The 27,721-nt window shown below is 44.0% G+C and overlaps 1 protein-coding gene across 1 annotated transcript; it reads right to left on the bottom strand.

Moving 5' to 3' along the window:
- Positions 1 to 2,280: 2,280 nt before the first annotated feature.
- LOC143842565 (cytochrome P450 2J2-like) lies at positions 2,281 to 26,309 on the bottom strand. Its single transcript, XM_077347815.1, has 9 exons — positions 26,148 to 26,309; positions 19,421 to 19,583; positions 17,924 to 18,073; positions 12,646 to 12,806; positions 11,048 to 11,224; positions 8,088 to 8,229; positions 5,873 to 6,060; positions 3,864 to 4,005; positions 2,281 to 2,465 (listed from the first exon to the last, which is right to left on the bottom strand). Exons 1-9 carry the CDS (start codon positions 26,307 to 26,309, stop codon positions 2,281 to 2,283), a joined length of 1,470 nt encoding a protein of 489 aa, XP_077203930.1.
- Between the last annotated feature and the right edge of the window lie 1,412 nt (positions 26,310 to 27,721).

The raw sequence follows: 27,721 nt of genomic DNA, 5'->3' as shown, positions 1-27,721 counted from the left end.
GACAAATCCAGAGGCACTGATGGGGCTTACTTGCAGGCTACGAAATTTATTGCACAACCTCATCATCTTGATCAAAGTTAAATTGAAAACTTGCAATGTTTCACTTCTCAGTATGTGGCTACCTTGTGATATCTGTGATCTTTTTATGAATTCCAAATAGCCCTCAAGAAAACTAAATGCCCCCTGTCAGTACAATCAAATTTATTTAGTAGAGTTCTCAGGGGCCATTTCGGATAGCAATGAGAGGAAGGCTGGGATCTGCAGAAAAATGCACACCTGGGTGGACCATAAACAAACAACAGTGGAGCCTTTGCAGCTCTGTCGACTGCATGGAATAACATGGCCTGGAAGATGTTTTTGCAATACAGTAGTGGTTCTGCTTAACCTCTTTCCTATCATCAGATGTAATTATGGTGTTATTAGGGCAGAATGCAGTCTTGGAAAGCATGTGCAGATCACAATCTCTTTCAAAGTATTAAGAAACTTTGCAGAGGTAGAAAACATTCAAAGGTAAGTAGGGCAACCATGCTGCATATAGCAAAGTAACTAATGCCTTGTTACTAGGGATGTGCGATTCGGCTTCAGAAACATCTGAATCGGCCAAATTGCTATTGATTCGGATGTGTCTGAAGCCAAAACGGTCCGGATCAAGCTTCAGTACATTTTAAAATGGGCAAGGTGGTGGAGAAGGCTGTGGCTGACCAGCTCCTGGCGTTCTTGGAGGAAACTTCAGCACTCGATCCATATCAGTCAGGCTTCTGTCCTGGCCATGGGGTAGAGATGGTGTTGGTTGCCCTTTTAGATGATCTCCATCACCAGTTGGATAGAGGCGGGTCAGCCATGCTAGTCCTTTTGGACCTGTCAGCGGCCTTTGACATCATGGATCACAACCTACTGATGCACCGCCTTGCCGGCACGAGGATACAAACCACAGCCTTGTGCTGGATACGCAGGTTGGGACCCACATACCCGAGGGACTGCCTAAAGTCCTTTGCTCCCTGCAGGGCTCTACGCTCTGCGGGGGAGAATCTCCTGGTCATTCCCGGCCCTAGAGAAGCGCACCTGGCCTCGACCAGGGCCAGGGACTTTTCGGTCCTGGCCCCTGTCTGCTGGAATGAGCTCCCGGGTGAGCTGCAGGCCCTGCGGGATTTACCAGCTTTCTGCAGGGCCTGCAAGACAGAGCTCTTTCGCCAGGTTTTTGATTGAGGCTGGGGCCAGCGAATGAGAGTCAGTATCCACCCCCCCAGACCTAGTAGGTTAGATCTCCTCCCCATCCTCCCTGCCACTCTGATAGCAGGGGTGGGAATAATAAGAGCCCTAAGCATCCTAAAGCATCCAAGAAAAGTGTGCATCCAACCTTTTGCTTGAAGACTGCCAATTTGGTGTTGTCTGCAAACTTGATGAATAGTCCCTCCACCCCCTCATCTAGATCATTAATAAATATGTTAAAAAGTACCGGACCGAGCACCGAGCCCTGAGGTACCCCGCTACTCACCTCCCTCCAGTCTGATGAAACACCATTGACAACAACTCTTTGAGTGCGGTTCTCTAACCAATTCCCTATCCACCTAACTATCTGAAAATCCAGATTGCAGTCCTTCAATTTATCCATCAGAACATCATGGGGAACCTTGTCAAAAGCTTTACTAAAATCCAAGTCAACGACATCAACCGATACTGATGCACCAATTCGTATGAAAATGTATTAATACTAATACTGAGATTTGAGTTTTGAAGTATTGGATAAAATGTAATAATTCACTGGCACTCCTTTTGGCTAATAAATAAAACTGTGCTTGCAGTGAGCTTGTTTGCCCTTCTTCTGCTGCCATAGTCCAGATCAGCCAGATCTTGTGAAAATTCAGAAACTAGGCCAGGCCAGAAGGTGGATGTGAGACCACTCAGAGAGTATGGGGCTTGTATGCCAAGGAAGGTAGTGGCAAACTACCTTTGCTGATGTCATGCCTTCAAAGACCCATAAGGTGGGACTTTATGGGGTCACCAAGATTTATTTGTAACACACACACATAAATGGCACCCTTTATATTTTAGAATGCTGTACAGAGCATTTAGAAGAAGACATCAAAACTACTAATAAGATTATTGGGCAACAGTATTAGTTGGCAGTGACACACCTGCCTGAATTCTGTCTCGAGGCATCATCTGTTAAGCTCTCATAAAGATATCAAGCACAGAATGAATTGAGCAGGTCAGAACCAGTTTGAGATGAAGCAAAAGATCTACAGAGAAATGAACCACTCCAATTTGTTCAGTTTACGATTAATTGCTGCGGGGAATGGCACAGAGCTTATAGGGGCGCGGGGGTACTGATGCACCAACTATCGGATCTGTGTTGAGTTCTTTCACTCCTTCTGGCGGCCGGAAAGTGAATGCCCTCAGCAGGCTGGCAAAGAAGATGAAGATTTCAACTCTTGCCAGCTGCTCTCCCAGACAGACACGGGCCCCTGCAAAGGAAACAAAGGAAGGCATCAATTGAGGAATCTATTAATGTTGTCTAGAATGTATCACCTCAGTGAATATTTGGCTAGGAATTGGTAAAAAGGGGTTAGATAATTCCTCCCCCACCGCAATCCAGTGAGACCAGTTCTTAAGGAAGGAGGTAAGCAGTTTTAAGGCCATTCCCCTGAACCCTGTGGTGAAACAATAATTCATGATTGACAACATCAAATGTGGCTGATAGATCTAATAAAATGAGGATGGTCGACACACCTAGGTCCATCTGGCACCAGAGATCATCCATTAAAGTGACCTGCATGATCTCCACCCAACAGCCAGGACAGAAGCCAGACTGGTATGGGTCATAGACTGAACTTTCCTCCAAAACAGTTAGGAGCTGATCTGCAGTGGCCCTCTCCACCACCTTCCCAGGAACACAAGATGCTATACCGGGCAGGGTCCCTTGGATCCAATGACTTCTTCAGCAGAGGACAAACCACTGCCGCTTGAAGCCCCTCGGGGAATTCTCCCAGTGAGAGGGAGACGTTCTCAGTGTCCCTCAAGGGACCTCCTATCCGACGGTTTCCCAATTTGAGCAGCCAAGATGGACAGGGATCTAACAAGCATGTGGTCACCTTCACTGATCCAGCCATTTGTCCACTTTGACAAAGCATAAACCACACTTATCTCAGAATTAACTCCTTAAATTCTCAGCCCTCATTAGTGCTGTGCAGTATTTCCCTGGAGAAACCAGGGGTCTAATTTTAACCCCCAAAGCTATCATTTCTTGGGAAGGCAGGAGAGAACCCAGCCAATAGACAACTGGGGGGAATCTTGGGACTGAGCTGCTTCTCAAGAGAACAACCTTCTCATATGTTCTCAAAAAAAGTCAATTCCCTATTTCTTCCAATACTGTAAAATCTGCAGTGCTATCACATGTTAAATTGGAAGAGTCATTGCTCCATGGAAAAGCACATACTTTACATGCAGAAAGCCCCACATTCTATTCCTGCCTCCATTATTTAAGGATCTAAGGATCTTCTATGTCAGGGGTAGTCAACCTGTGATCCTCAAGATGTTCATGGACTACAATTCCCTTGAGTCCCTGCCAGCAAATTGTAGTCCATGGACATCTGGTGGACCACCGGTTGACTACCCCTGTTCTACGTCCCAGTGGTCCAGCTTAGTAGAAGACCTCAAGAATGTTATGCAAAAAAAGAAAAAGGAAAAGTAGTTTCTTGTTATGTCCAATCTACGTTTAATATTTAACAACTAATATTTCAGTTGTTTGTCATAAGGTTTTGATTATTTAGTTATTCCTAAAGGCATTCTGTATGAGAAGAAAATCTTCTTAAACTTCTGAGAATCCTGTGAACATCTATCTATCAAGCACATTTTGTGTTTACCTGCACCAAATGGAAGAAATGCTTCTCTTTCTACAAAGTTTCCATCCTTGTCCAAAAAATGATTTGGGTTGAATTCCTCTGGAGTTTCCCATTGTTTAGGATCAAGAAGAACAGAACGTAGATCTGGAACAATAATGGCCCCCTGGAAGAACAAAACTGTTGCTTTGGGATGCATAAAAAACAGAAGATTGATCCTTTCTAGTCATTGTCCCTGTACTAGCAGTTCCTGTTTCCTACAGTTGCCAGTCAGGATCTGATGTCTGGCAGGAGATTGATAGCAGCATCATAGTGAGGACATGGTGTCATTTGATGGTTGACCCTTGAACTGATTATGCCATTCTTGGAGGTATTTTGCACAGAACCAAATAAAATAGTTAAAAAAACAACCAGTTTAGACCGCTTTATTATACTACAATCGGTGTTCTGCATTGAATATAGTCTGTTGAAAAACTACGCTAGAATTCTTTCTGCATGGGACAATTCATAGCCCTGGCCCCTGTAGTTTTGCCAACTACACTTGCTAGACTCTATTAGAAACTCAGTGACATGCTTTGTTCTCTAATGCAGTCACTAATCTGCATAACCAAGGAGCTACTTTGCATGACTTATAGAGTGCCTGAGACAGGCAGAGAAATGAATCGGTGAAAAGCCTCTTTTAGAAACAACACTTAAAAGACACTTAACGCACCAAAGAGGCAGTTCACCATACAAAGCAAAATCAGTTTTGCGGAGTAAATTCACTCTCCTGTGCAGAGATCAGAAAAAACACGGTATTTTTAGGGAGTTTTCATCAGCTTTTCCATCATGCAGAAGAGGCCTGGGTTACAGTGGAAACTGTATAATGTTACATAGAAAGATAGAATCATAGAGTTGGAATGTACCTCGAGGGTCATCTAGTCCAACCCCCTACATAGAGATTCTCATGAATCCTTGAGTGGTTTCTCATCTCTTCTGGGTTCACTTCAGAAATGATGTCAGAGTGTTGATGTTACAGTGATTTATTAATTTTAGCCATTTTGGACAAATGAGTGGCAGTGGGGGACTTCTGAATAAAATTGAGAGGCTCTGTTACAAATAGATCAGCACTGATAAATCAGGGACTGTCACAATACTAATTATTTTATAATTCTGGGGATAAGGTCATGTGTGTAGCCTTCAAAAACTACTACTCAGTTCTGTGAACTAAGGTAAGTGGGGGGGGGGAGCAGGAGACACTGTGTTCCTATTTGAGTCTTGGGCTGATTACCACTTTGAGATCAGAAGGCAAATTTCTCCCGGGCCAGAATGACCAGTGATTCTGTTCTTTTTTTTTGGGGGGGGGATCATAGAATCATAGAATCATAGAGTTGTAAGGGGCCACACAGGCCATCTAGTCCAACCCCCTGCTCAACGCAGGATCAGCCCAGAGCATCCTAAAGCATCCAAGAAAAGTGTGTATCCAACCTTTGCTTGAAGACTGCCAGTGAGGGGGAGCTCACCACCTCCTTAGGCAGCCTATTCCACTGCTGAACTACTCTGACTGTGAAAAACTTTTTCCTGACATCTAGCCTATATCGTTGTACTTGAAGTTTAAACCCATTACTGCGTGTCCTCTCCTCTGCAGCCAGCAGAAACAGCATCCTGCCCTCCTCCAAGTGACAACCTTTCAAATACTTGAAGAGGGCTATCATGTCCCCTCTCAACCTCCTTTTCTCCAGGCTGAACATTCCCAAGTCCCTCAACCTATCTTCATAGGAATTCATCATCTGGGCATGGAATTGAGGTCACAGTGGTGGGCAGGTAGTTGTGGTTTTCCTTCATTCTGCAGGGGGTTGGTCTACATAATCCTGGAGGTCCCTTCCAACTCTATGATTTCAGCATTCAACTACACAGGAAGCTCCTGTACATGAGATTGCAATCGACTTTGAGACTCCTTAAGGCAAAAAAGAAAGGGGGAAAAAAAACTACCCTTCTTGTTTTGTTTACGTCTTTCAAAGCTATCACTAATGATCCACAGGAATATCTTGTACCTTTGGTATAAAGAAGCCACACATGTTCACATCTTTTCTACATTGTCTGGGGAGCCCAAATAATAAGATATACTGGAAACGCTGGATCTCATGTATCACAGCATTCGTGTAGGGCAGTTTCTTCCGATCTTCGTATGGGAATAATTGTGAGGAACCTAAAACATCTTCCATCTCCTTGTGTACTTTTTCTGAGGAAAACAGTTAAAAAAAAACTTTAATATGGGCACTGCATTTTCCTGTACCTCATTCCTAAATCAACGAAACTATTCAATATCACATATTCAAAATATTGGAATGTACTTTTAGCTCAGAGCCTCTTGTGGCACAGAGTGGTAAGGCAGCCGTCTGAAAGCTTTGCCCATAAGGCTGGGAGTTCAATCCCAGCAGCTGGCTCAAGGTTGACTCAGCCTTCCATCCTTCCGAGGTCGGTAAAATGAGTACCCAGCTTGCTGGGGGGTAAACGGTCATGACTGGGGAAGGCACTGGCAAACCACCCCGTATTGAGTCTGCCATGAAAACGCTGGAGGGCGTCACCCCAAGGGTCAGACATGACTCTGTGCTTGCACAGGGGATACCTTTACCTTTACCTTTACTTTTAGCTCGGGTCTTTAGCTATGAAAAGAAACAAACAAATGTAAAGGGAATTGGAATCCTTTAACCCAAGACGGTCCCTATGACGTATCCATTACATTAGTAGAACATGAGAAACGGATCATTTGTGGCTTTTGTAGGGTATACAAATAAAAGTGTTTTGAGTCCTGAGTCTGTTGTATAGATAGTTCACAGCCTGTGGAAAGAATTCTTCCAGGGAAAACTGAACATATCGAAACGAGTCAGATAGTTGACCAACAAGTAACTATCCAAAAGAGAATGAAGGGAATTAAAATTGTTTTTCAACAACAATGGCATAAAATCAGGTTGCCACCAAAAATAACTTTAGATTCTAGGAGTGGATGGGGGACTTGAGCCAGTTTCCTGATTGTGGTAGGCTCTAATGACCCACTCTCAGAGTCCATGCACCAAAGCAGCCTTCTGCTCCATCATTTGACAGAGACTGGCCCATTAAGAGGCCACTGCCTGATGACCAGCAAGGGGGGGGGGGTCATGTAGGCAATAGTGACATGTGGGATGTGGAGGCTGCGGTAGGAATTGTTCAAATCCCCTGGTCTTCACCCCATGGCCAGGATGGAAGCCAGACTGGTATGGGTCCAAATCTGAAGTATCTTCCAAAAACAGTAGGAGATGTTCTTGGAGGCCATCTCCACCACATTCCTCAGTAAAGCGAGATGCAATACCGGGTTGTAGCTGGATCTAGCAATTACATTTTCAGAAGAGAGTGAATCACTGCCACCTTGAGCCCTTCAGGGAACTCTTCTGATGAAAGGGAGAGGTTCACAATCTCCCTCAAGGGACCTCCTATTTGTTGTTTTCGAAGGGGAAAGTGGTCGCCCTCACTGACCATAATAATTTGTCCACCTTGGCCAATGAATGCCACCTGAAGCCATAAACATCATCCCCCACAGAGCTTCCAGTTCACCTTCAGTATCAACTTGTGGCAGTAAGGTCATGGTGGAGAGACAAGACTTTGTCCGCAAAAAACGGATAAGAATTCATCTTTTTTCCCACCAAACAATGTGAGATTTCATAAATTGGTGCATGTGCCTCTGATGACACCCTGTCTCCAAATCTAAAAACTATACTTGATTCACTATGTAGACTCCCTTGAATAAATGAAATGAAACCGATATTAACTCTTACAGTATATGTTATCTGTTTCTTCGTTTAGCACAAGTTTAACCTGCCTTTCTTTCAAAAAGCTCAGAGTAGTATCTATACTTTACCTTTCATCGATTTTATGTTCAGTTAGAGAGGGTGACTGGCCCAAAGGCAACCAGTGAAATCTTGATGAATGTGGATTTGAACATGGATCTAATTCCCAAATCAAGCTCAGTATGTTAACTATTATGGCAGACTTTCTCAAATGGATATTGAACATCTTTATTGCAGTTCAAATCTTTCTAAAACTGCAATAATAAACTTTCCAGTGAAATGTACTTAGAATTCCTGTTTTTTTTCCAAGTGATATTGATTGCTCACTCTGCTTACCATGGACCTTGAACAGTTAATTAGCTATCTGATATGGAAACTTAAAAAAATTACAACCTGGGGACATAAAGGTGGCCTTTGTTTGAGTCAGTACCGAAGCCCTTCTTACCTTGGATGTCTGGGTGATTTGCCATGAGGAGCAATGCCCATCGCAATGTCAAGGTGGTTGTTTCTGTTCCTGCGATAAAGAGGTCAAAGATACACTGAGCCAGATTGTCCTCATTGTAAGTAGAGGTGGGGTCATTCTTGCTCTGTTATTGATGGAAAGAAAGTGAGATTGCATTTTCAAAAAATCCTAAACTTTTTGACTCTGAAGCCATGGAGAAAAGACTCTACAAAATGTACTGAGGAAGCATCAGAAGAAATAAAATCTGACTGAATTCAATTATCTGTTAATTGATTAACAAAATATTCACAGCCTAGGGAACATTCTTTCTGTAGAACATGCAAGACCCATTGTGTCTTTCTATTGCCTTTAAGAAAATGTCATAGTTAATGAATTAAAGGGATAGATGTTCATACTTTATACTGTAATTTTTCAGAGACTATATTCTGTTTTGATTGGATTAGACAAATCTTTTTCTTCTTTTAGCAATATGTAAGGCTTTTTAGAGACTTTGGAGACACGTGACACAAACATAAGAAGTAACATACAGAAGCTTATAGAAGGCAAGTATGGACTGAGTTATCCAAGTCAGGGCAAAATTAATATATTCATTGATAATAAATAAACAAACATAATATAAACCACCTACATAATATAAACCACATTTATACAATATTTATTTATTTGATTTATATACCATCCTAACTAGTGAAGCAACTCAGCGGAGTTTATATTATATAAACAATATAGGTAAAAAGGTAAAGGTATCCCCTGTGCAAGCACCGGGTCATGTCTGACCCTTGGGGTGACACCCTCTGGCGTTTTCTTGGCAGACTCAATATGGGGTGGTTTGCCAGTGCCTTCCCCAGTCATTACCGTTTACCCCCCAGCAAGCTGGGTACTCGTTTTACCGACCTCGGAAGGATGGAAGGCTGAGTCAACCTTGAGCTGCTGGGATTGAATTCCCAGCCTCATGGGGAGGGTTTTCAGACAGCATGTCTGCTGCCTTACCACTCTGCGCCACAAGAGGCTCTTATAAACAATATATTGATAGGTATAATAGTAAAATAATAATGTTAACAAAGTCATTGATTGTCAACAACATAACATTACAATATAGTTCTACACATAGAAGTATAGAATCATAGAATCACAGAGTTGGTAGGGATCTCCAGTGTCATAAATATCCGTACACAGATGTAGTCTACTTTGGGCTGACCCTGCGTTGAGCAGGAGGTTGGACTAGATGGCCTGTATGGCCCCTTCCAACTCTATGATTCTATGATTCTAGTCTTGCCTGCTATTTAGCCAGACTAACTGGCTCTACTTTTCATACCCTATTGGATCAAACACTTATTTCCTGGGAACAGGTTTCCCCATGCATTACTGTGGGTTGGGGCCTGAGCTGTTATATGTGTTTTCCCCCCTTTGTACCCCATCTTTGACAAGTCCTGGTTCTGTGAGTGCCTACTGATGATGCTTGGTCCTCTAATCTGCCTTCAATAAGGACTAACTTCAGCTCTGCTCCTACTGCCTGGGACTCTGCACTGTAAGTTTTGAAATCACATATACCCACAGTGACCCCAATTCTATGCCCATGTGATAATAATACATTTATTATTTGTATCATATCCTCAGCTGGATAGCCCAGCTTAGCCTGATCTTACCAGATACTGGAGCTGAGTAGAGTCCTCCCTGACTAGTGCTTGGATGGGAGACCACCAAGATATACCAAGGTCATGATGTGGAGCCAATGAATGGCAAACATCTCTAAACATCTCTAGTTCTTCAACACCCTAAGGAGTTGCCCTAAGTCAGCTGTGCTTTTACAGCAAAAAGAACAAATAGTATAAGGAACCGAACTGTTCTGTATTTAGTGCTTTTCATGTTTGATATGATGTTTTCCTCCCTTTCGTTTTGGGTTGCTTAGCAATCTGAAGACCATACTTGGAAAAACCTGCCCTTGCAGATGAATCAGTTCCCTCTTCACCAACCCTACATCAGTATGATAAGGTAAAGGTATCCCCTGTGCAAGCACCGAGTCATGTCTGACCCTTGGGGTGACGCCCTCTAGCGTTTTCATGGCAGACTCAATACGGGGTGGTTTGCCAGTGCCTTCCCCAGTCATTACCGTTTACCCCCCAGCAAGCTGGGTACTCATTTCACCGACCTCGGAAGGATGGAAGGCTGAGTTGACCTTGAGCCGGCTGCTGGGATCGAACTCCCAACCTCATAGGCAAAGCTTTCAGACAGCTGCCTTACCACTCTGCGCCACAAGAGGCTCACATCAGTATGATACAAATGTGTTAAATATTTATGAGCTGGAAAACCGTTCGGTTTTGTGACCCTGAAGCTTATGCAGTGAAAGAGCTCTATGGTTTTCAAACTATTTATTTATTTATTTATTTATTTATTTATTTATTTATTTATTTATTCATTCATTCATTCATTCATTCATTCATTCATTCATTCATTTATTTTTATCCTACCCCTCACGACTGTGTTGCCTCATGGCGGGAAACAAAACCATAACAATTTCCCCACTAAAAAAACCCCATTAAAACAATGGTAGTACACATAAGAACCCACAAGATGGTAGAACAAACTATAAGTTAGCAGAACAAACTATAACCCAACATCATTTACTATAGACAATCAGCATTAGTTTTTATATATGACAGAGATGATCAGCTAGGGTGGGACCCCTGATCGAACTTCGGTCAATCCTCATCCGTCCTCAACCAAATGCCCAGTGGAAGAGCTCCATCTTGCAGGCCCTGCGGAAATTATACAGCTCTGTGAGGGCCCTTAGCTCTTCTGGGAGCTGATTCCACAAGGCAGCGGCCAAGGCTGAAAAGATACTGGCCCTAGTTGAGGCCAGGTGGATTTCCCGTTTGTATTTACTATCATCATTTTACTTTTTATTGACGGTACCTGATTTCATATAGAAAGTGTATACTTACTTTCTTCATCTGAAATAGATAGAAATCAATGAAATCTTGTGGCTCATGGACAGCATGATACTTCTTATGCTTTTCTACCTCCTTCCTTGCAAATGAAAGCACAGTCTCTGCACTTGCTAAGGCCTTCTTGTGAGGCCCTGGGAGGCGTTTCATGATCCATGGGAAAAGTTCATAGAACTACAAGGAGATGAAAGCAAATCAAGATAACATACAGGTGGATGTATACAACCACGGGAAAATTTGTGGCTCCATTAATCTTATAGTTAACAGAAGAATTCCTGTGTCTTACTGGATATTAACATTAAACACAAAGGGAAACTCTTGACTTTAGAGTCTTTAATATAATCAGAACAAGACTAGACTGTCAGTTAACAGTTTCATTGTGAAACATCTTCAGCTTTGTAATAATGATTTCAGGTGAGCAAAACATTCAAACAGAGCACAAGGACTCTTGAGAACAGAATACAGGCCATTATATCTGAATCATGGGTTGAATATGAATTAGAAGAAGAAGAAGAGTTGGTTCTTATATGCCGCTTTTCCCTACCCGAAGGAGGCTCAAAGCGGCTTACAGTCGCCTTCCCATTCCTCTCCCCACAACAGACACCCTGTGGGGTGGGTGAGGCTGAGAGAGCGCTGATATCACTGCCCGGTCTGAACAGTTTTATCAGTGCCGTGGCGAGCCCAAGGTCACCCAGCTGGTTGCATGTGGGGGAGCGCAGAATCGAACCTGGCATGCCAGATTAGAAGTCTGCACTCCTAACCACTACACCAAAGCTGGCTCCCAGTTTGTTGGATAATGGATGTACAGTTCATGCAAGTGAGACTTTGAGATTTGTCTCATGAAGGCTTAGATTTGCATACATTCTGTTCTTTAAATTGCTACTAGACTCCACCTGTATTTTGAAAAATTCACCTAATTATGGACAGTTAATATCTGCATAATTCTTTCAACCTTTGGTTTGTTGATTTTTGAAGGAAACAGAATTTAGCTCATATTTATTTCTCCTCTCCCTCCTCCTCCTCCTCCTTCTTTACTGGGGTGAATCCTTGAAACAGGCTCCAGGTAATTTAGAATAAAATTACTTTGGAATCTAGGAGATATTTATTTGATTGGCTAGAAGTGATGAGACTACATCTAGTATGGATAGAGATACATCGTATTGGTTTGTAATCGTCTGTCTTTATGATTTCTCTGCTATTCTTGAATTGTGGCACAATAAAAATTTTCCTGTTCATATCAGATAATATTTCTCAATAGTTCTTTATGGCTCATATAGGTAAAATAAATCTAGATTTAAACAAGATATATCATCTAGTCAATATGGAAAATCAATATGACAAAAGAATGATCAACCAGCAACACCCTAAAGACACGGCATCCACGCTGATGTTTGTTCAGTTGTTCGTTATCCAAATGTAAAGTCTTCTCATATTGCTTCAGAATCTCATATTGAAAGAACCTATTCAAACCAAAAATGTAGAGGCAACCAAATTCTTCTGTATCCCTAGTCATCTTAAAGGGTTGATTTTAAAGATGTCAAGAAAAAAAATCTAAAAGATCCTTGTCTGTCCTATTAGGAAAGAAAATCACTTACCACATGACTTAAACTACTTATAAATCTAAGCAAAACTTCAGTAGCTTCCATCAACTTGATGAATTCTTTATCTTCAACAGGAAACCGGTGTCCAAATGCCACCGCACAGATCATATTGCAGATGGAATTAGAGATGGCCATTGTAGGGTCAAAGGGCTGCCCTGCAAATAAAATTGGTTGCAAAATATTCTCCCTCTTTTATGAGCACTTCGCATGGTGGGTCAGAACTCCCAGCTTCCCTCCCCAGATCTGAGGCCTTGTCCCTTTGTCTCCTGCTGCCGATAGTCTGTTCACCATGGGGACAGTTTGCTGCTTTGTGCACCCCTGGGTGAAAAGATGCTTGACAACTGTTGGCTTTTCTCTGGTTCTCCTTTTAAAGTCCCATGTCCAAAATGGTGGGGGTTGGTCTACATGGTACAGAGAGCCACTACCAGCACCAAGAGAATGTTCACAAACATACTTTAGCACAGCACAAGACTGAGTAGGGGATCCCAAAGAAATGACTTTGAGAACAGTCGCAATAAATCTGGAATCTTGCCGTCAATTGTACCAGTCACTGGAAGCAGAAATGCTAAATTTTATAGGGACCCAGTAACATTAGAGATGCAGCAACATTCTCCACTGTTGCTACTATGTTTCCTGGGGGGAACATTAGGATCCTGAAGCTAGGTTGGCTGCCACTACAGGTCATCATCTAGCTGTCCTCCCTTCCCCACCATCCAGAAAGCTCCTCAAAGCCAAAATGCTCCCAACATTTTGGAAAGTAATTTTATGGTAACCCTGACATTTCTGGAGTATCATGTAGGGCGGGGGTAGCCAACCTGTGGTCCTCCAGATGTTCATTGACTACAATTCCCATGAGCCCCTGCCAGCATTTGCTGGCAGGGGCTCATGGGAATTGTAGTCCACAAACATCTGGAGTACCACAGGTTGGCTACCCTGATGTAGGGTGTTTCTGAAAGGAAATAAAACAACAAAGTCAACATTTTTTTAACAAGATAGCTCACTAAAGAAGCATCTTTAACCGCTCCTATTAAATAAAAGAGTAAGGCCACCTGGGGAGGAGTTAGGGCAGTCCCTGTCCAGGATAAAAACTCAGAGGGCTCAATCAGGAGCCGCAAAGCGGCTCTTGATTGGGCCCTCCGAGTGTCCATCCAAGGCCAAGCAGCCAATGGGGAGGCGCGCAAAGCACCTTCCTATTGGTCCCTCACCAGGACAGACCAAAATTCCATTCACCCAGCGCAGTCTGGCTGCCAGTCTGCTCCTGACCACTGCAGGGAGAGGAGGTCAGAAGGGCTGCCAAGGGGGATGAGAACAGAAGCTTGGACAGGATGCACCAGCCCTTTTTGCCCCAGGGCTGTCCTAACTGTCATGTCCAACTGCAAATTGCCTCAGAACCCTGACAGAGCTGGCAGGAGGCTGCAGAGTGCTCCCCTTCCCCCTCCAGGCCTGCTGCGAAGGAGCCTCTAACAGCCCCTGACTGAGGGAAGGAGGCGTTTCCAAGAGCAACGCAGGGGAGCCTGAGGGCCTTCCTTTTGAGGGGGGGGGGCTTTCCCCTTCTGCCAAACAGTTGCCTGACAGGGAGGCCACAGAAAAGCCCCTTCTCACTTAAAATACTGCTCTACCCGGAGGTTAGACACAGCCAAGCCATGTGTCTTTCTTCTTTGCAACTCTCTGCAGGTTTGAGGCCACTGCACAGCGTTATTCTGCAAAGGAAACTGGCTCTTTTGTCTCCTGTTTCATCTGCACAACAACCCTGTGCATTAAGCCTCAATTGTTGACAATTCAACAACAACCAGTGTGGGAAGCCTTAAATGTTTCTTCTCTACCACAACCCTGTCCAAAGTAGCCTTTTCTGCCTGGGGAGCTGATCTTTATACTCTGCAGGTGAGCTGTAATTCTAGGAGTTCTCCAGGCCCCAACTGGAGATTGGCTACCCCTGGGTTGGAAATATTCCTGGAGGTTTGGAGGTGGGACTTCAAAATCATACAATGCCTCAGATTCCAGCCTTCAAATGAGCCATTTTTGCCTGCAGTTGGGAGGGAGTGCTGCAGGAGTGTCCCTCCTGGCCTATGGGTTATGGCCAGCCCTTACCAGCAACTATTTGTATTCTGGGGCGCAGACAGGCAGACCAGCATCAGTCCTGTGAGTCTGGAAAGTGCAGGAATATCTAAATAAATATTTACAGCCTGAAACTGTAAATAGAGAACAAGTAAATGTCTGGAGACACATTGTAACTGAATGACTTATTGGCCTGGCAAATAACCTTGGCCTGGCAAATAAAAAAACAGTATAAAAAACCTTACTAAGGTCAAGACTGCTGTGCATGGAGAGTCTTCCTCTTAGGGTTGCCAGCTTCCCTGTGAGGCTCGCTACCCCACCTCCCTCATGTGGAATCTGCTATGGGGAGAGAAAGGGAAGATGATTGGGAAATGCTTTGAGAGACCTGAGGCCTGCTGGGTCACTGCGGCCCATTCCCATTTCTCTCAGATCTCTCACAACCCCACATACCTCACAGGTTGACTATTGTGGAGAGACGAATGGAAAAGGTGTTTGTAAACCGCTTTGAGACTCCTTTGGGTAGTAAGCAATAGGGTACAAAAATCCGTTCTTCTAAGGCGCAACCATGAAAGAAGCATGTGGGCACATAACATTTTACCAACAGTGAAAACATGGGAGACAGAAGGAACAGGGTGGACACCTGTGTACTGTGACTACCCTATGTGTATTAGGGGTAGAGGGGCATTTTGGTGAATGTGGCCTAATTCACACAAGAAGGGAAATGACGCAGAACTGGGAGGAATTGGTTGCCATGTAATCTTCCCCTAAGAAGAGTCTCCAGTCTGATTTTCCCTTCACATATCTGAGGACGTGGCTCTGGAAAGCTCATCTGTAACCACTATGCCACAATTCCCAAAGGTCAGTCCTCTCCCACACTCAATGAACATTCCACACCACAGGTTCTTGACACCCATATCTCCACACCCATGCCCTCATTTGCCACCATGCCACCACAACCTCCCACACAACACACACATTCAACCCCATGCCCTTACAGACCGGACCACTCCTCCCCTTCCTCTTCCCACTGCCAAGCTCTAGCGCCCGTTGTATTCTTGGATACAACGGGCTTTGCCCCTAGTTAAACTAATATTCTACAAGTATACATTAATCATTCAAAGTTTGGCGGAAAAAGCACCCAGCGAGGGACAAAACAGGTGCATGCAGTCCTGCTAATTAACTAACCTCCCACGTAACTTGTGAACTTTTGCAACATGTATGCTTATCAGCCAGATCTCATTGCCTAAGCACCAATGCTTGAGAGCCAGCATGGTGTAATGGTTAAGCATAGAGTCCTCTCATCAGGAGCACCAGGTTTGATTCCCCATTCCTCCACATAGCCAGATGGGTGGTCACAGTTCTCTTAAAGCTCTCTAAAGCACAGTTCTCCCAGAGGTATCTTCTCACAGCCCACTCTGCCCCACCTTTCCCACAAGGTGTCTGTTATGGGAGAGGAAGCTTTTGTAAGGTGCTTTGGCACTCCTTTGTGGAGTGAGAAGTGGGGCATAAAAACTTTCTTCAAATTTTTGACGTCATTTCAATTTGCCACTATCCAAATATACATCCATATTGGGTATTCAGGGTTTAGTTCCCAACATGAAAATGTACTCAGAAAATGTACTCACATCCCAATCGTTCATCTACTGTAACCTGCCACCCCTTTGCCTTCACAGAATCAGCCTCTCCCTCAGATGGCTATCTAGCCTCTGTTTAAAAATTTCCAAAGATGGAGAGCCCCCCACCTCCCGAGGAAGCCTGTTCCACTGAGAAACCGCTCTAACTGTCAGGAACTTCTTCCGGATGTTTAGATGGAATTTCTTTTGAATTAATTTCATCCCATTTGTTCTTGCCTGTCCCTCTGGGACGAGAGAGAACAATTCTGCTCCATCCTCCGTATGATACCCTTTTAAATACTTGAAGATGGTTATCAGATCCCCTCTCAGTCGTCTCCTCTCCAGGCTAAACAGACCAAGCTCCCCCAACCTTTCTTCATACGTCTTGGTCTCCAAACCCCTCACCATCTTTGTTGCCCTCCTCTGGACATGTTCCAGTTTGTCACCATCCCTCTTTAACTGGGGTGCCCAAAACTGAACACAGGACTCCAAGTAAGGCCAAACCAGAGCAGAGTAAAGCGGTACCATCACCTCCTGTGATCTTGACACGATACTCCATTTGATACAGCCCAAAATCCCATTTGCCTTTTTAGCCACTGAGTCACACTGCTGACTCCTGTTCAATGTATGGTGACCTTCTTTTAGTTGGGCATGTACACAGTTAAGCTTCCCTTATTCTCCATGATCATACCACCGCTCGATTTTTTTTAAGCCTCAAGAATGTTTCAGGGGTTTCTCAATGGTAAAAACTTTGAGAAAGGGTGGATTAGAGTCTGAACTTTTTTGTTGTTCCTTTTCTGCCTACTTTATGACCAAATATCAATGAACGGCGAAAGAGTTGGTTGGAAAGCACACAAATATAATTGATGTTTATGAGCACTTTTGATGGGGTTTCACATTCCCCAAATGGGAAAATTGGATCTTGGCCTGTTATTGTTGCTATTGAATGGAGAGAAGAAGAAATGAGCTGTTTTTATACCCTGCCTTTCCTACCCAAAGGTGTCCCAAAGTGGCTCTTTAAGTAATCCAAGTATCACTTGGATTAGGGCAGCAGAGGAAAGGACCCCCAGAAATGGCTTCAAACTATATGTGCAACTGTGCCAGCTAGGTATCAGGAGGAAATTCAGATTAGTTCAGTAGTGGAAACAGTTGCATAAGGAGGTGGCCAACTCCCCCTCACTGGTAGTCTTTAAGCAGCCGATGGACAGATACTTATCATGGATGCTTTAGGCTGACTATGCATTGAGCAGGAGGTTGGACTAGATGGCCTGCTTGGCACCTTCAAACCCCATGATTGCATGAAACATCTTTCCTTTCCTCTTCCCACCACACATACCCTGTGATTTAGGTGTGGCTAACAAAGCTCTGAGAAGATTGGAACTGGATCGAGGTCACTCAGCTGGTTGTATGTGGAGGAGTAGGAAATCCAACCTGCTTCTCCAAATTAGAGGCCACCACTCTTAATGCCAACAGTCGGTGCCAGCTAATCATATCTGTGGCTCAATGGCACCTAAGGCACCAATGGAGGAGGATTAGGGAAACTGGGGCTCATGTCAGTAGACCACTGCAACCAGTGGCCAATCCAGATTCCTAACATCACATACCTTTTGCACGTGCAAAAGCCTCAACCAGCTGATGGGCCTCCTCTTCTATTTGGGGCTCCATGCCTTTCTTCCCCAGCCCCAGCTTCCGCATGGTGGCAATCCCGAACTTCCTCTGCTGCTTCCAGGTGTGTCCATTTGACAATATAATACCTAAAAGCAGGAAGAATCAACGAGAAATTACAGCTGTCAAGTTTAGGTCGACAGTCTGGAAAGCAAGAAGTGGAATGCTTCTATAGGGGTATGTGCTGGAAAATATACCCCTTCTTTAGACATCATACAATTGCAATGCAATGCAGAATCAGTCCCTGTCTGGTTCAAGATATGTCTCTGACACTGGCTGCAACCACCAGCAGCAGCAGCAGCAAAAACAACATATAACAATAAATAAGACAAATGTGAAGGAAACCGCTTACGCATGGGACGGGACGCAACGGAGACAAAACCCAGAGTAAGCGATTATACACGCGGCGACCCCAGCACCGCTTCTGATTGCGCCCTGGTCGCCCAGAAGCTCCGCTTTCTTCCGCATGTCACTAACGCGGCTTTTTCGGCGGCCTGCACCAAATCTGTGGCCGGTTGCAGCCGGCGCCGTGCGTTATCGGTGATTTTAGGCGACGCCATTCCACCCCGAATACGGACCTTCCCCTCCGTGCATAATGGGCCATGGAGGTGCACGGATGCCAGTCTCCAGGTGGGAAACAAAGAGAAATACTGGGCATCCGTAATTGCTAATAACAATAAACATCAAATAATTCATAAACTTGTCACAATGAAAATATGTAACTGATAGTAACATTTGCTTAAAGAACTTCTTGAGGGCCGGAGATGGCCAGCTTGTTCAAGCTAGTTCACCTTGACCGACCCCAATGCCCTTCAGAGGGTATAGTCCAGGGATAGTCAAACTGTGGCCCTCCAGATGTCCATGGACTACAATTCCCAGGAGCCCCTGCCAGCATTCGCTGGCAGGGGGCTCCTGGGAATTGTAGTCCATGGACATCTGGAGGGCCGCAGTTTGACTACCCCTGGTATAGTCAGTCAAGCGGTCCCTTAGGTATGTGAAGCCCAGGCTGTGGATGGCCTTAAAGGTTAAAACCAGAACATTAATTTATTTATTTGCTTGCTTGCTTATATTATTGGACTTATATACCACTCCTCCCAGCCAGCCTTGAACCTGATCCGGATTTCAACCCTAGCCAATGCAGCTGCTTGAGGAAAGGGCCTAATGCGGGCTTACTGGATGGGTAAATCTAAAAGTGACCGCAACATTGAGGTGTTTCCTTTGCTCTCTTTTGTGCCTTGGACCTTGTAAGTACAGGGAGGGACCAGGGCCTAGTCTGCATACAATAGATAATGCACTTTCGCGGCTGGATTTTCCTGTGCGGAACAGGAAAATCTACTTCTAAAGTGCATTGAAAGTGCATTATCTCTTGTGTGCAGACTAGGCCCGGGATAATCTTCTGCTTAAACCATTTTCTTTCCTTTCCCCCAAGGACTTACCCCGTTCCTTTCCTACAGCTTTCAGGAATGGAGTCACTGGCCGTTCGTCAAAATCTTCTGAATGGTTAATCATCCCTTCCTTCACTGCTTCATATCCAGACAGTACAACAACAGGTATCGGTCCCAGCCACGCCATATAAATGTTTCCATACTGTTTGGCCAGCTGCCATTTCCATGGAAAGAGACAAGAGACAAAATTAGAATAATTCAGTTAGTTTGCATGACCGTCAGCTCCTGGCCAAGTGACCCTCTCTTCTCTGCCTATTTCCCTTATCTCAGATTTATTCTTTACCACACCTTGTCTCTGCTCCCTTTCCTGGGGAGGGGGCATTCTCAACATCTCTTCAGAGGTTTGTCTTCCTTGACAGCCTTCTCAACTGTCCAAGTCAAATCCTAGAACAGGGTTTTCCAATCAGGGTCCTTGGGAATTCTGGGATTACGCAAGAGCTCCCCAGGGCTTATGCACCCTTTTCCTAAAGTTTGGATCCCCCCTGACATCACTAGGCATCCCTGGAGCCCACTTTCCCTGTTGCTCTACAGACCGAGTCACTTTCTCCAAAATGGAAACAATACATGATCAGTTGATTGATTGGCTGGACCCCCATCTAACTTCCATGCCCACTTCTCTGAATGGGCATGCTGTTACTTTCAAGATTTGATGATTGCCCAAGTGGCTGAACCAGGCCAGAGTGCACAACCCTTATTGAGGGTCCTTTGCTGTTTTTAAATATGCAGGGAAGTTTGATTTTCAATAGCTTTGAAAGGTTGATGCTGTGCTGTCAGATTGCCAAAACCAGCTTGGAAATACAACTAAATGACATTAAAACTTTTTTTTTGCTTTAAAATATAAGAAATGATTAATGATCTGGCATATTTGTTCTTGCTAAACAGATATCAGAGAAGCCACCTATCACCTTATGCTTCCTGCCAGGCCTTGAGCTCTGTGGCTACTAATTTGTTGGTAGTTGCTGGCTACCCAGCCATCTAACCTGAGCGTGCTGGTCCCAAGCCTGGGTAAATGGAAAGACTTGGCAGCCTAACTTGTCGAAATTTTGCCAAGAAAATTTTGATACGGTGCCCAGCGGTGAGTCTCTCAGGCCAGACGGTACCCAACAAGTGTCTGAGGAGGAACAAGGATCTGCAGCAAGTAGCCGTGGATTTTATGACATGCCTGGGGCATATCCAGCAGGAACTCCAGGTGCTGATGCTTTCAATGGTAAATAACCTTTGGAGTGCTGATGACACTACCCTCCTTTCAGAAACTACGAAAGGCCTAGAACAGTTGAATACAAAGATGAATGAATGTCACAATAACAATTGATGGTGAAGATATTGACTGCCTCAAGAATCTGAAATATGGTAGGTCAGGAGAATGCTGTGGACATAGTTTACCTTGATCTCATTAAGGCTCTTGATCAGATTCCACATGATATTCTTATTGACAAGTTGGTAAAACGTGGTATGGATACTACTACTGTTAGGTGGATCGAGAACTTGTTGATGGATCATACCCAAAGGGTGCTTCTAAATGGTTCATCATCTTCTTGGAGAGGAGTGATGAGTTGAGTGCCTCAGGGATCTGTCCTGGGCCTTGTGTTGTTCAACATATTCATAAATGATTTGAATGAAGGAATAGAGGGGGTGCTTATTAAATTTGCAGAGGACACTAATAATAATAATAATAATCAGAAGACAGAATCAGGATACAGTATAGGTGAGCTGTCTGGAAGTCTTAGTAGACCAGACACTGAACATGAGTCAGCAGTTTGGCTCAGTAGCTAAAAAGGCAAATGGGATTTGGGGCTGTATTAAAAGAAGTATAGTTTCCAGATTACGTGAGGTGATTTACTCCCCTCTGGTAAGATCTCACTTGGAGTACTGTGTTCAGTTTTGGGCACCAAAACTGAATAAAGATGTAGAGAAACTGGAGCATGTCCAGAAGAGGGCTACAAAGGTAGTGAGGGGTTTGGAGACCAAGGCATATGAGGAAAGGTTGAGGGGGCTTGGTCTATTTATCATGGAGAGGAGATGGCTGAGAGGTGCTAAGATAACGATCTTCAAATACTTGAAAGGTTTTCACATAGAAGATAGAGCAGAGTTGTTTTCTGTTGCCCCAGAAGGTTGGACCAGAAGCAATGGGCCGAAATTAATTCAAAAGAATTTTTGGTTAAACATCCAGAGGAAATTCCTGATGGTTAGAAAGCTTCCTCATTGGTTAGAAAGGCTTCCTCAGGAGGTGTTCGGTTCTCCTTCTTCAAACATTTTAAAGCAGGAGCTGGATTGTCATCTCACAGAAATGCTGATTGTATGAACACAGGCAGATTGTGTGTGGGTGGGCAGGAATGGATGTGCCAGTGTTTGTCTCTTGTCTCTCTTCTTTCCATCTCCTGGGAATTCACGATCGCCACTGTGGGATGGTAGGTGAATTCATAGAATCATAGAGTTGGAAGGGGCCATACAGGCCATCTAGTCCAACCCCCTGCTCAACACAGGATCAGCCCAAAGCATCCTAAAGCATCCAAGAAAAGTGTGCATCCAACCTTTGCTTGAAGACTGCCAGTGAGGGGGAGCTCACAACCTCCTTAGGCAGCCTATTCCACTGCTGAAATTTTTTTCCTGATATCTAGCCTATATAGTTGTACTTGAAGTTTAAACCCATTACTGTGTGTCCTCTCCTCTGCAGCCAACAGAAACAGCATCCTGCCCTCCTCCAAGTGACAACCTTTCCCTCCAGGCCAGGCTGGATTCTGGAGATTTTTGGTGGAGGGATCACTTGGGCATGAAACTGGGGTCACCGTGGATGGGCAGGTAGTTGTGTGTTTCTGCATTGTGTAGGAAGTTGAACTAGATGGCCCTTGAAGTCTCTTCCAACTCTATAAGATTTTATTTTTCTTGGATCACAAATTGATGAGATGGGTGATTGTAGTATGAAAATAAAGTGTCTGGGTCACTTAGCAATGAGAAGATTGAACCGAATATGGAAAAGCAAAGACATAAACTTGACTAACAAATGTAGATTAATTAGATTTATCATATTTCCAGTAGCCACTTACGGTTGTGAAAGTAGGATGATGAAAAAATCAGACAAGAGAACAATCGATTTGTTTGAACTTTTGTGTTGGAGAAGGCTTCTGCAGGTTACATGGACACAAGACACAAACAAGGAAATACTACAGGGCATTACACCTGATCTATCACTGGCAAAAATCACAAATCTCTGGCTCATGCACTTTAGCCATATCATGGGATCCACCTCAATGGAGAAACAATTATCCTAGCATTGGTCAGTGGAAAAAAATGAAACCAGGCCAACAAAGAATGCGGTAGTTAGATAGGATCAATTTGGACGTCGGTCAGAATATTACACAACTAAAAGGAGTGGTACAAGATTGGAAATAAGGACAGCAGTAGTGCCATAGGATCACCAAGAGGCAGACTCAGCTGAATGACTAACATCATTAAGAAGAAGAAGAAGAAGAAGAAGAGTTGGTTCTTATATGCCACTTTTCTCCACCCAAAGGAGTGGACTATAAAGCAGCTTACAGTCACATTTCCTTTCCTCTCCCCACAACAGACAACCTATGAGGAAGGTGAGGGTGAGAGAGCCCTGATAGTACTGAAGAAGAAGAAGAGTTGGTTCTTATATGCTGCTTTTAGCTACCCAAAGGAGTCTCAGAGTGGCTGACATTTGCCTTCCCTTTTCTCTCCCCACAATAGAGGTGAGGGAGGTGAGACTGAGAGCCCTGATATTACTGAAGAAGAGTTGGTTCTTGTATGCTGCTTTTCTCTACCCAAAGGAGTCTCAAAGTGGCTTACATTCACCTTCCCTTTTCTCTCCCCACATCAGAAACCCTGAGAGGGAGGTAAGGCTGAGAGAGCCCTGATATTACTGAAGAAGAAGAGTTGGTTATTCTATGCTGCTTTTCGCTATCCAAAGGAGGCTCAAAGGAGTGCCTGACATTTGCCTTCCCTTTCCTCTCCCCTCAGCAGACACCCTGTGAGGGAGGGCAGGCTGAGAAAGCCCTGAGATTCCTGCTTAGTCAGAACAGCTTTATCAGTTCCATTTCTGTCTCATACCTTAATAACAATTTATATATTTGGCCCTGTAAATGTGGTTTGTATTGGATAACTAGGTTTTCAAACTCTGTATGATCAAATGGATGCAAAATATTGAGACTAATGTGACAATGGAACAATGGGAGCTAGTATGGTCTAGAATACCAAAGTATACTAATAGTCAAATACTTAAAGAAAATTGGTATAAAATGTTTTACAGGTGGTAGGTAACACCAAAAGTGATAGCCAAAATTGCCAAAAACTGTAATAACAAATGTTGGAAATGTGATGATAAAATAGGCTCTTTTTTCATATGTGGTGATGTGAAAAAGTTTATAAGTTCTGGGCAAAAATACATACTATTATGCAGAAAATGTGGGGTCTTACTATGAAAGCTGAAGCTATGTTATTAAGTGTTCCTCCGCAGTGCCTCCCAACCCACACACAAAGTTTCTTCTTCTACGCGACGACGGCAGCAAGACTAGAATTGGCCAAGAAATGGAAAACGCAAGAACTACCCTCGACAGAAGACTGGCTGAATAAACTAGCTGACTTTGCCAAGATGGCTAAACTGACACTGATAGTCAACGGAAGAACAGAAGAGGCCTTTCAAGGACAATGGGGCCCTTACCGTTCAGGTACTATTTAAGAAAATAATACAAAAGGGGATTGAAACAGGGTACTAAATGTATTAAATGAAGAGCATAACCTTTCTTTTTTCTGTACTGACAATGTAGAAAAGAGCCTCTTGTGGCGCAGAGTGGTAAGGCAGCCGCCTGAAAGCTTTGCCCATGAGGTTGGGAGTTCAATCCCAGCAGCCGGCTCAAGGTTGACTCAGCCTTCCATCCTTCCGAGGTCGGTAAAATGAGGACCCAGCTTGCTGGGGGGTAAACGGTAATGACTGGGGAAGGCACTGGCAAACCACCCCGTATTGAGTCTGCCATGAAAACGCTAGAGGGCGTCACCCCAAGGGTCAGACATGACTCGGTGCTTGCACAGGGGATACCTTTACCTTTACCTAATAATGTAGATTACATGTATTTCATTATCTTTAATCCTGGAAAATAAAAATAAAAATCTTATATATAAAAAAAAGAACAGCTTTATCAGTGCTATGGCAAGCCCAACATCACCCAGATGGGTGCCTGTGGGGGAACACAGAATCAAACACGGCTTGCCAGATTAGAAGTCTTCTCTCCTGGCCACTACACCAAGATGGCTCTCATCACCATCTCCTAGCCCAGTGGTCCCCAACCTTTTTATCACCGGGGACCTCTCAACGCTTGACAATTTTACTGAGGCCCGGTGGGGGGGGGTAGTTTACTCCTCTACTCTCAACCACTGCCCTGATGCTCTCTGATCGCTATGGTAATTTTTAAACATCCCTTCAAAATAAGATACAGACATGCCACAACAATGAACATAAGGAACATTTTATTTTCATGGAAATTTTAACTCAGGACAATAACAAATCAATGGGAACCCTGAGCTTGTTTCTCTGCAATGAGATGGTCCCATCTGGGAGTGATGGGAGACAATGACACCCGAAGTGTGTTATAAAGGACCAGGGGGGGGGGAGAAGGCGTCCTTCAGGGCCCACCTCCAATTAGTCGACGGACCACATGTGGTCCGCGGCCCACAGGTTGGGGATCGCTATCCTAGCCAACAGGGATTTGCCTGGCCTTGACCTTGTGGAATGAACTCCTAGAAGACCCCAGGAACCTGCAGGCACTTTAGCAGTTCCAAAGGGCCTGTAGGATGGAGTTCTTCCACCAGGTCTTTGATTGAGGCCAGGGTGCAGAAGATCTAGTAGCCCCTCCACACTAAGACCAAGTTGACTTGCATTTGGAATGGCTGGCACCCCAGGACTTTTCCCTGAGAGATTGCTGGGGGGGGGGAGAGTCTTTTTTCCCCCTTCTCGCTGCCAGAGCATGGTTGTTTGTAGTACTTTTAATTTAAGTGGTGGTTTCATTCATTTATGATTGCAACCAATAGCAGTAGGCAATAAATCTAAATAATTAATAAATAAATAAACAAGCAAACAAGCGAATTAAAGTAACGTCATTGTTCTCTTTAACATGGTTGCATTTCCATTTAGAGAAGGATATGTTCCCTTCTCCTCTATTTTTCCTGGATGGAAGGGTATCAGAAGGTTTTCATAGTGATCAACACTTTAAGGCTTTGAGAAGTTTCTCCTGATGCATCTATGCTACATTTGGAAGAGCAGGTCTTCAGAGCCCTTTGTCCTTTGGCAACCTATCCCTGCCATCAGGTACACGGTTCCCTGATCACATCAGACCACCAATAAAGACAACATATTGCTTAGGTGGAGCGGATGATTTTTCAGTGTTCATGCAGTTGATTAGGTAAGCTACCTTCCTTCCTTGCAAGTGCCCTTCCTTCAATTTGCATGCCCATGTGGGGATCATGAAACAAGTATGTAGACATTATTTGTAAACATCCTCTTGGAAAGAGAGGCCAGAGCATCTCGCCTTGCTGAAAGCTCTTCAATTTCCTTTATGTCATCTCTGTACAGATGCAAACCTGGTATGTGTGACTACATAGATGACTACCAAAGTATGTCAAGAAATTATGTGTGCCAGTATGGAAACAATTGAAAACAATTCTGACTTTGATTAACTACATAGATTAATTGTATGGGACTACGTACCTTGATGATAGTATCTTTATAAATCCTGACCCCAACTCGCCATAAACTTCCGATGATGGGGAGCCGAAGGGGTCCAGGAGGGTAGGACTTGTGTGACCAGCGTTGTCTCAGGAAGCGAAACATCAGGAGACACGTCAACAGGGCAATCAACACTCCCAACATGATCCTTGCTTCTTTGTCTCTGTCTTGATATCTTTCCAATGCACCGTCTGGATGTCCTTCCTGTTGTGGATGTTCTTTTCTTACAGACTGTCACCAACTGTTTCATCTTTCCAGTGACATCTTTTTATATACTCTGTTGTTAAAGGTAAATATGCAGGGAGTCTCATGGAACCAGGGCAAACTAATTTGGGGAATTAGTCATCCCTGCATGTAGGAATTATCACTATGTTTATTTGTGAAATGATTGCTCAATGATTTCTGGGGAAGAAAGTGTACTAACAAAGTTCCGTATCACCTAATGCTTTCAACAAGCTAGGTTAAGCATGAAAGCCACCCAGTATACTGAATATAGATGATGCAGATAAGGTGAACTAACCAGTCAGTCCTAGAGGAGATCAGCCCTGACTGTTCTTTAGAAGGCCAGATCCTGAAGATGAAACTCAAATATTTTGGCCGCCTCATGAGAAGGAAGCACTCCCTGGAGAAGAGCCTAATGCTGGGAGCGACTGAGTGCAAAAGAAGAAGGGGACAACAGAGAATAGGGTGGCTGGATGGAATCACTGAAACAGTTGGTGCAAACTTAAATGGACTCCTGGGAATGGTAGAGGACAGGAAGGCCTGGAGGATCATTGTCCATGGGGTCGCGATGGGTCGGACACGACTTCACAACTAACCACAAATTCAGATAAGGTATGGCATCTAGCATTAATGGACAAGTTTATAGATGACAAGATTACAATCTCTTAGAAAGAATTAAGAAACTTTGAGGAGTTAGAAAATATTCAAAGATAGTTGGGGCAACCATGCTGCAAATAGCACGATGACTAATGCTTTGTTACTGCTTCCAGCATGAACTACCATGTGGAACAGTACTGTGTGGCTGTATCATTCACTAGCAGTGAGGAGGAAACTTTCTTGGGAAAGCTCACCTAGAGATGAAAAATCTGAGATAAGAAAAGCTACAATGACCATTTAAAAAAAAATTTCATCCCCTCTGGCACAACATACAGTTCTTTGGGATGCAGACTGATGACCTTGTAGAGTTGCCATCTCTAGATAAGAAACTTCCAAAATATCTGGGACTGGTGCCTGGGCAGGGTGGAGTTTGGTGGAGTAATGGACCTTAGAATAATAAATGGGAACATTTCTCACTTGGGTTCATTCAGCACACACTGGACAGAGTCGTAGAATTTGAGTGTTGGAAGGGGCCACACAAGCCATCTAATCCAAATCCCTGCTCAATGCAAGATCAGCTTAGAGCATCCATGGTAAGTAACTGTCCAGCCACTGCTTGACGTTTGCCAGTGTGGAGGAGCTCACCTCCTCTTTAGGCAGCTGATTCCACGGCTGAACTAATCTGTGAAATCTTTGTTCCTGATATCTTGCTGGTACTGTTCAACATGTAGTTTTAA

This window comes from Paroedura picta, chromosome 8, assembly GCF_049243985.1.
Source record: "Paroedura picta isolate Pp20150507F chromosome 8, Ppicta_v3.0, whole genome shotgun sequence".
NCBI classification, from domain to species: domain Eukaryota; kingdom Metazoa; phylum Chordata; class Lepidosauria; order Squamata; family Gekkonidae; genus Paroedura; species Paroedura picta.
This window is presented reverse-complemented; position numbering and strand designations above follow the sequence as displayed.